The sequence below is a fragment of the Manihot esculenta genome, chromosome 2, assembly GCF_001659605.2.
Source record: "Manihot esculenta cultivar AM560-2 chromosome 2, M.esculenta_v8, whole genome shotgun sequence".
NCBI lineage: Eukaryota > Viridiplantae > Streptophyta > Magnoliopsida > Malpighiales > Euphorbiaceae > Manihot > Manihot esculenta.
This window is the reverse complement of record NC_035162.2, coordinates 35,287,007-35,297,166: the sequence shown is the minus strand read 5'-3', so window position 1 is coordinate 35,297,166 and position 10,160 is coordinate 35,287,007. Positions and strand designations below refer to the sequence as shown.

Below are 10,160 nucleotides of genomic sequence, written 5' to 3'. Positions count from 1 at the left end.
TTTTAAAATTGCTAAATTAATTTAAATTTCTTTATATTATTAAGATTAAATAATATTTTTTTAAAAAATTAATCATATTGTTAACAAATTCTTTTTTTGATATTGATAAATTTATTATAACAATAAATTTTAAGCATTAAAACATTTCTTTTTATACATCAACTTTAATATTAGTGAAAAAAAATTAAGAAATTATATAAAATTTCACATGAAACTATAATCTAAATTTCTAGCTTTTTAATAACTCATTAAATATATTAGTAAATAAATTTACCAAGCTCGGTAAAAACTCCCACTTGTAAACCCAATATTTAAAAAAAACAAAATTACTCGGTACTCTTTATGAAAAAAAATTAAAAATTTTATTAATTAATCTAGCTTTGTAATACTTTATTAAAATAATAACCTCCTGATTAATGAAAAATTAATATATTAAGTAATAGTTCTATTTATTAAATATTTAACTTTCAAAAAAAAAATTTATTAAACATTTAACTGTCAAGTAGATTTATAAAGTTATTATAATACCTTTTAGGAATGTGAAATTAAATTGAAAATATTGATAAAAAAACATGGATTTACTTAAATTTAAGATTCCATTTAATATATTTTTTAAAATTTAAATTTATTCAAGTTCTAATTATATCCTGTCAATTTTATTAACAATTTTAAATTTTAATTTAATTAAAATTTTTTTGAAATAAAGAATTATTTTTCTAACTTATAAAATTTTCATTTTTTAAAAAATAAAATCATATATGATTTTATTAAAAATCATTTAAATTCTTTTCTCATGGATTGAATTATGCCTAACAAATAAAAATTCCTTCTAATAGATTCTTTTCTAAAGAAAATATTAATATATTAATTAAATAAGATTTCTAAAACATTAATGACAAACATTTAAAATTTTCTAAATACATTGATAAATTTAATTAAAATATTAAAGGTTTATTTACTCAGAAGATAATAACTTTGAATTTTTTACCGTTTATAATTTAAATTTTTAATTTTAAATAAAAAACTCAATTTTTAAATTTATTATAATTATGATAACTTTTTAATTTAATTTTAATCATTTATCTGAGAATTTTAAATAATTTAAAATTTAAAATTTTAATTTAAATTTAATTCAAATTAATCAAGTTATTTATATAATAAAAATAATAATATATATTATAAATTAATTTAAATATGATCAAAATTAATTTAAAAAATTATTATTTTGAAATATCTATGTTAATTCTGGTTAAAAAGCATATCAATTTTCAAAAACTTTTTCAAACTCAGCCATTCAAGATCTATAAATTTCACCAAGCTAGTTCGTTCGTTACACTGACTACTAAGCAGTCAAAAGGATCTAAAACGTCTAAATTATCTCAACTAAAGAAGTGAAGGGGCCATCACAGAAACTCCAAAAATGGGGTCCACAAAAATCTTTAAGAGCTTTTAACATGACAAGCTCAATCTCAATCTCAAATCAAAACGCTCATTTCTTCTAGAGGTTATCTCTACGTTTCATGATTCAAGCTCTCATTCATCAACTATGGAAATCCTTCTTCTGTCTTGCAGACACAAAGAGACTTACCACCTGTTATTAGGTGGCTTCACCTTGTAAATGCGGACGATCCAATTAGATGTTGTGAATGCTTCTTCCAAGTATTCAAGTTTAAAGTCCTTGTTTCCGATTTCAACGCCTCTTGCACGATCATACCTGTGAATAATTACAGAAAATGAATGTCGGGAAGGAAGAAAATAATGACAAAGCACTTGAATAATGGGATTTTTTTTATACCCAGTTGTGCAAAACGCTATTTTCTTAAAATCTGAATTAGCAGGCAAACACTTCAAGAGTTCAGACATTGATTTGGCACAAACAAAAGGATGGAGAAAGCTTGTTAGGATATTGCACGATTGGTTATAGCAGTTACCAGTCTTATTTTTAACACTTCAAGTTTCTTACTATGAAGGAAGTACCTTGATCAATTTTTTTAGCTCCTCATGAAGATTGGTTCAGGAATCAAAACTCAGATGCAATTCAGACCATAATTTTGTTCCTGTAAACTTTTTTTTTTTCACAGTTGCATCAACATAGGCTAGAAGGGAAAAATTCAAAGTTCACGGTATTATTAAACTGTCGCTTTCATGGACATTGTTGATGAGCACTCAGTGATACTGCTCACAAGGCCATCCAAACATAGTTTTTCTCCTTCAAATTGGGTGTTCTGCATCAGTAAGTTGGGATGGAAACAGGCAGTGTATCCATGAAAATCACCCACTACCCGAACCCAATTATTATTTTTAATGCCCGAACCCAATTATTATTTTTAATGCCTAAACCCATCCAAAATCCAATTAAAATTTATCCTAAACTGCCCAAGCCCATCTCAAATGCTATTATTACCAACTAAACCCATTTTACTTTCTATATTTTAATTAATAATAAACAAAAAAATATATTTTTCATTAACAATTTTTATTTTAAAATATTAATAATCCTACTATTAATAAGGCATTGCATCTTTCCCAGCTTCACAGCTTTAACTACCTCATCAACTTCTCTTCTTGATGACACTTCCTTTTATTTGGTACAATGGAAATTTTTAAAGGGGGTCATGGGGGATCTAGTTTTGTGTAGCCCCAATTTCCTTCTCAATTACCTCTACACTACTTTAAGTTTATGAAATTATAAGAAACTGCACCTTTCTATTCAATAGAATATCTGGCTTAGACCATTCTGGAAACTTTAATAAAGTTAATAGTAGCAGTTCCATTAGTAACATCCCCTTCTCTCGTGAGCAAAATGCACCAAATTTAACAACTAAAGAAACAAAGAGTGGGAATATTGAACTTACCCTGGGGGCTTGCCATATTCTGTGACCATTTCTCCGAACCGATAGTAGCATAGCTTGTACCTATTAACCAAAATTGAAACAATAAAACTTAAATGTACAAAAAAAGTTTCAACAAGTGAGACGCATGACTATGGCACTGCAAATTTGACCACAAAGCAGAATCATTATTTTTTTTTTAATTGACAAGCAAGGGTAAGAATAAAATCTAGTGGAAGATGATGGAAAATATTACTCCAGGAAATCATCATCATTATTACATTAAAAAGAAACCCATAAATTGCACAGACAAAATCCAAACAAAATACTCCAAATCCACAATAGACGGGTTTAGGCATCATTATTACATTTTAGCCAACTCTTGTTTTCATACATATGATCATTTTAATTAAGTTAAATAAAAATGAGAAAACTTCTTGGATTGACATAGTATGAGATAATGATACTCCTGAAATACCATTAACCTTCATAATATATTGCACCCTAAATTTGAGCTGTTATTTTTTGAATGAGAAATTACAAAGGAATTTTTTTTTTTTTTAAAAAAAAAAAAGGTGTTTCATCAATTATCAATATCTTTATCCATCTATAATCTCTTACTTTTTTCCTTAGTCTTCCTTAAACATGTAGCATTTTGTTTACTTCATGAAATTTAACAGTTTTTTTTGTGGTCTAATATCATTTCCCTTTTATAATATATAGATAATTATTTACGAAGCTAATTTTTCGTGTTAGTACATTGTTGGCTGGGGGAAGAGGGATTATCCTTTAGGAACAAATTTTAACTTCAAAACACCATCTTGATCGCATGAAATTATTTTCCTTTATTTTGCCCGATTTAGAGGTACATCTATCGATAGTGTAATGATATTAAACCCTTGTTAACCACTTTTCCCTTTCCATTTTAGGCCTACCTTTTATCTTCTGCACCTCTTATAACTTGAATAATGTGTAAATTAAAAGGAAATAATAGACGTAGGATAAGCAAAGTAATATATTTGAGCAAGGAACGGTAACTATGATGAATCAACTAGGGTGATTATGGTTCTATCAACCAAATCAAAAACAATACTTACAAACCAAATCAAATGGCCATGATTCAAAGAATCACTAATCTGAGTTGACCAACTTACTAAGCCCACAAAGTAACTTAACCTAAAGCAAACAATAACTAGACAATTGCACAATTTGCAATGGATCTCTCCAGAACTACTCATCTCAAACAAGGGTCATATAATGTCTCAATACAAGAGAGGGAACTCTCAAACTCCTAGAATCCACTTGTATAAGATTTTTGCTCATATGTTTCAACTAGCTACAGTCCTACAGACAGAAGCTATGATTACCGTTATTTATTTCAATTTATTCATTGCATTAAGAGAAAGAAGGAAAATCAAACAAACGAATTCACATCTTTCTGATAATGTAATATAAGATGAAGAATGACTGAGAAACAATAACTTACATGAGACAATTCAACATCTTCGGAGCTGCTCCTTTGTCAACACGATACTCACCATTGACAAGGTAATCAGGTTCCTTGATTACAGGGAATACTCCACCTCCAATTCTCACCATCCACAAAAACCTAGTGAAGTTAATTGCATGAGTTCAGAATCCATGAAAATAAAAGATACATTCAATATTGTTTTTCCACAATAATCATAGTACAGTATGGCATTTGCTTAAATATAATAGATAACTTCAACGACCAACAAAGAGAATGCTCTAGGATTTGTTGAGCTTCACAAGAAGTTGAACATATTTTGATCATTTACGCCAGATAACAAAAGAATGGTTTTACTGATGCATTTTGTTGCTTTTCTGGTGGGCAGCAACAAGGTGCAGAGAAACATCAATTACATCATTTTCAGAAGGACAAATGACATTAAAATTTCAAATGAAAAGGTTCAAAATTATTACAAACAGTAAACTGCTTTAAGAAACATATTTTTTTGATGAATGTTAGAGCCTTACTTATTGATATCATCAGATGAGTAACCGGTAACACCGCCAAAGACAACCAATACATAATCCACATCAAGCGATCTCATTATCTCATATGCTTCATCCTCGTAAGATGACATTGCACGTCCAACAGTAGCAATGTGTGTATTGTTCCAGGTATTGTTGTCGACAATAACAGTTCTGTTTCCCATGGCAGTAATTTGGTACCCATAATCCCACCATGACATCACCTTAGCATCTGGAGGTGTATTTTGCCGTATCCAAAAGTATGCTTCACGGTAATCATCAAAAATGACCCTGCTTCCATGGGCACCCCTTGCAGCCAAGACAATTGAGGGAGATGAGTACGCCTCCGACGTCACCCAGGTACAGTGGGTAGCATACTTACTGAGCAAGTAAAATGCACCAAGAAGCAATGCGATAGCACCATTCCTTTGAAAAGGCTGAGACTGATCAAGCAAACCCTGTTCGTGCATCAAAAAAGAATAAGACCATTTTTAAGAGATTACCAGCACAAAGCAAAAACAACTTTGCAATGGTACTAAAAATACTGATCAAGCAAACCCTGCTTGTGCATCAAAAGAGAATAGGACCATTTTTTAAGAGATATACCAGCACAAAGCAAAAACAACTTTTCAATGGTACTAAACATCTGGTAGGAAAAAATGAGATTTCTCATAACTTCAATGTCTAGTTTCTGTGACTTATGTATCAAATCCATCATCATTGGTTTGGACCAATGAAATAGCCAGTGAACTGGTTGACCTGACCCCTTTTCACAAAATAGAAACAGTTTTACAAAGAGATAAATAGCTTCTCAAACCCTACCACAAAGTTACAACACTTTGAATTGTGAAGGACTCAAACCCACACTCCATGAGCTCTTTCATGCACTAATAAACGAATATTAATAGTTTTCCAAATCAACAAACATAGAATGCTAAAGATGTGCAAATTGAACCACGTTAAAGTTAACAATATAAGAAAAAAAAAGTACTAGTACTCCACAATCAGTAGAACTGAATAGGAACTCATATGTACTATCATTGAAAATACTTCTTCACAAGTTGCTAATGCTTTAAAATGGTTCCAACGAGTCTATTAAATTTCAAAAAGGAATGGGCAAGTACATTGACACAATTTAATAGAAGTAATTAAAATATTCTTGTACAAGGTCATTCAAAGCAATATACCAAAACGAGGGAGTGAAAAAAAACCTAAACCAAGTGTAGTAGAGATCTCACCTTAGAAGAAGATTTTGCACTGCTACTTCCTTTGGTAGAACCAATTTGGGCAACCTTGTCCTTTGCCCTTAACAACAAAGTCAAATTCTTAATAGTGGCAGAAACAGCAATGGCGCTAATAAGACAAACGGCAGGTGTAGCCACAAGAATCAACCGAACCATAACACCAGCAAAATACATACTAGTAAGACCATACATCACTATAAATATTGTAGCATCAGACAGCCGCTTAAAGCAGAAATAGAGACCGGCAGGGAAAAGGAAAAGCAGAATATGAAAATCAAACATGAAAGATGACCAAGCTGTTGGCTGATGCTCAGATACGGATGCAATGATGGGGATGTGATCCTTAGCATAAGTAGGGTCCAGAAGGGAGTAAAACCGGCCTGTCCAAGGAGAAATGTAACCAGATGCTGTGCCAACTCCAAGGGCAATAGCACCAATGCCCACTGCGAAGGTCACTGTGATCCTCAAAAAGGCTTGAAATAATTTTGCATCATTCAGCAAGTACTTAACCCAATCCAAGAAATAAAATACCTGTACACATAGGTCAACTTAGTCTGAGTCTACCTTTCACCAACAGTTCACTAAAAGGGAATGAAAAACTAAACAAATTCAGCATTCTTCAAACTAAGCAACACAGTTACAAATTCCATAGTGGATCACAGACATCCATAAATGATTTGATGCATTAAACAAACATCAATTATTACTTCTACTGGAGCTTAGCTGTTTTCACAAAAAAAAACTTTAGTGCTAGCCATCAAGCACACTGTTTAATAATTCAACAAAGAATACCTGCATCAAGAAGAAAACTCCCATTGCAGCCATATGCTCTCCAGATTGCACATGCTGAAAACCCACAAATCTAATCTGCATAGCAAGCAGCATCCCCAACACATACATACAATTATAAGCAACATACAACCTGAGCGAGTATCTCCCAGTAATCAACAGCACCAAGACATAAAGAGGGATCAAATTAATGATAAACACATAACCTCCCCATGCAGACACCATATAGAAATATCCAAAAGCCGAAGCCAATGCCCAAGCAAGTGAGCCCGTGTTGACAGCCTTAACAAACAAGTAAAAGGTCAACAAGAGAGCGAAAATGGCAACTCCCTCATTATCATAAGATCCAGCAACGGATCGAGAAATATAGCCAGGACATATGGCAATTAAAGCAGCGGCAACCAGGCCAGCGCCAGAGTCCCAAATCTCTTTACCAAAGAAATATGCGACAAGGGTCGTGTTGGATGCGAAGAATGGTGCGGTCAAGACACAGACCTCGCGTATATGCACAGCAAATCGGAGGAATCGGAGAGTCCAGTAAATGACGGCGGCGGTAACCATGAGACCAGGATAGAGAGTGCCACCGATGATACGACCAAGAGGGTACCAACTCTCATAGTCGAACCAATTCCAGAAATCATAGAAACCCTTTTGGGTAAGGAAAAGAGTGGTCCGATAATTGAAGTAAGGGTCAAATTCATGAATCATTGATTCATAGCGAAGAACACTGAACAAACGGGTAATGAAAGCCAAAACATAGACGAGACAGAGAATGGAGACACGGATCAACAGCTCTTGTTGCTTAGTTTTGAGCTTGAGGGACTTGAGAGAGAATGTGTGAAACAGATCTGAGTTGAAATTGCTCATCGGCGATGATCCAGATTTTGGCTTTGCAGTGCCGTTGACGGATTCCGTTCTTCCAACCATTTTCTCGAGGAAGGGCTCAAATTGAGGGAGATTGAAGTGTCGTTTATGGGCGAAGATTTTCCATCAAATTTTCCAAACACTCTTCGAGAGCAGAGTACCAGAGGGTTTGAGTTGGGATTTATATCAGAGACACGGACTCGATGGTCTTCAACTATATGGGCTTTTCCTTCCTTCTTTTGCTTTTTCCCCTTCTCTTTTTTTACTTTTTCTTTTTCTTTAATCGCATCTACTGAATCTATATTTTCTTTTTCTTTGTAAAATTAATATTTAATCATTTAGACTCTTATTTATTTATATTTTCTCACTTTTAAAATATTAAAAAATTAATTAATGAAAAATATTTTTTTAAATAAAAAATTAAATGATTTAAAAATTAACTTCATCTAAAATGAAGAAAATTATTTTTTGCACTTTAAGTCTTATTAAAAATTTTATATATAAATTTATTAATATATTTTATTTTTTAAATTAAAATTTATAAATAAAATATAAATTATTCTATTAAAATATTTTATAGAAAATATTTTTAACAGAAAATATTTTTCAGTTACAAATTATTTTTCGCAAAGTTTAATATAAAAAATTAATTAATTAAATTTTTATTTTTAAAATTATTTGTATTTAAACATTTTTTATGAAAATGAAAAAATATTTTCTGACAAAATAGTTTATTTCCCTGTTTAATTTTAATTTATAAAATAAAATACATTAACAAATTATATAGAAGTGTTATAATATTTTCAAAAAGTATAAATTTATTTTTTTTAATATAAAATTATTTTTTAAAATAATTTAATTTTTCTGAATATTTTAAATGTTAAAAAATATTTTTAAAAATATTTTCATGGAATAAATGGAATTTAAAAAAATTATTTTTCAAATTTTAGTGTTAAAAGTAATTATTTTTCAAGTTAATGACAAGATCTTTTTAATATTTTTTTAAAAGTCTTTGAAACAAATTAATGTGTTTTTAAAAAATAAAAAGTCTAACTAATTATTTTTTATAATATGGTTGGTGTCTCTCCTTTAGGAGTCCTCTTTTTACTTTGGATCTTTTTCTCTGATTTTGATGGCTAGATTTTTTTTTTCTTTATTCTATCTACTTTCTCTTTGTCTTCTTCCTTTTCTTTTTTTCTCCTTTCTTTTCGTCTTCCTTTTCTTTCTTTTGTGTTTTACATGGGTGTTTTCTATGATGGCTTCGAGTTTAGTAGATGAACCTTTCGCTTTTTTATAATATGAGGTTAGGGTACAAAAATTGAAAATATTCATGTGTTTGGTTGGCAAGATGTTAACAGATAAACAATTCAATGTTATCAAATAAACAATTTAATATTCTAGCTCTTCATTCAACTTTGTTACATAGCTGACGCTAAAGGAGGGTTTTGGATTTCGACAACTTGATTCTAATGTGTTTGTGTTTTAGTTTTTCTTGATGTTGATAAAACACATGTGATGGAGGGGTCCCTGGTGTTTTGATGATCATCTTGTGCTTTTAAAGGATATACAGGAGGATGATAATATATACACTATTCAGTTATCTACATGTTCTTTTTAGGTTCGGGCATATGATGTTCCCTTTACCTACTTTTCATTGTCAACAGCTCATCTTATATTGGCTATAATAGGCTCTTTTAATCATTTTGATGATTCAGATAGGTTGGGTTGGGCATTTGCATTGCATATTAAGGTCACAAATTCCTATCAGAAACGTTTACGGTGTGGTGTGTTGCTGAAGTTACATTCGGGTGTTGCTCATTGGGTTTGTCTATATTATGAGCATTTACTAAGGTTTTGTGATTTTTGTGGTTACATGGGACATGTCCAACGGGATTATCTCAAGTCTGCAGGGAAGGTTGATGTCCAATATGGTGATTGGCTTAGGGTTTATACTGAACACTCATTCCAACTGTACAATCAGATTGATAAGGATAATGAAACAATATTGATGACTAATCTTCTTAAGTAGGTAAGGGGTTTTAGGGAAAAGGTTGTTGATGCTGCTTCTTCTATATCATTACCATCCACTCCTATTGAGTCTAGGTAATCTAGGGTAATACAGAATCAAGTATTACAACAATTGAATTCTAACTATAATGATGTTGGGAGGAATCAAGGTGTAACGACCCCAAAATGGACCGTCACCGGCGCTAGGATTCAGGTCGGCTTAAGGCCGCCAGAACCCGTAGCAAGCCTGCTATACTCTCTGTGTATCTGTAAAACTCATACATGATCATAGAAAATAAAAACTCTTTTCTGAACCAAGGCTTAACCTGTGCATGCACTATCTCTGTACTCTGTACTCTGTACTCTGTACTCTATACCCCTGACTAGAGCTTGCTCTAGATGGGTTATCTCATACCTGTTAAGCCTGGCT

General features: G+C 31.5%; 1 protein-coding gene across 1 annotated transcript; it reads right to left on the bottom strand.

The window, feature by feature from the left end:
• Positions 1-1,276: 1,276 nt before the first annotated feature.
• On the bottom strand, positions 1,277-7,950 carry LOC110609289 (dolichyl-diphosphooligosaccharide--protein glycosyltransferase subunit STT3B). The gene is made up of 6 exons (XM_021748762.2): positions 6,863-7,950; positions 6,065-6,601; positions 4,830-5,284; positions 4,318-4,440; positions 2,856-2,915; positions 1,277-1,714 (listed from the first exon to the last, which is right to left on the bottom strand). Exons 1-6 carry the CDS (start codon positions 7,784-7,786, stop codon positions 1,585-1,587), a joined length of 2,229 nt encoding a protein of 742 aa, XP_021604454.1. The 5' UTR covers positions 7,787-7,950; the 3' UTR covers positions 1,277-1,584.
• Between the last annotated feature and the right edge of the window lie 2,210 nt (positions 7,951-10,160).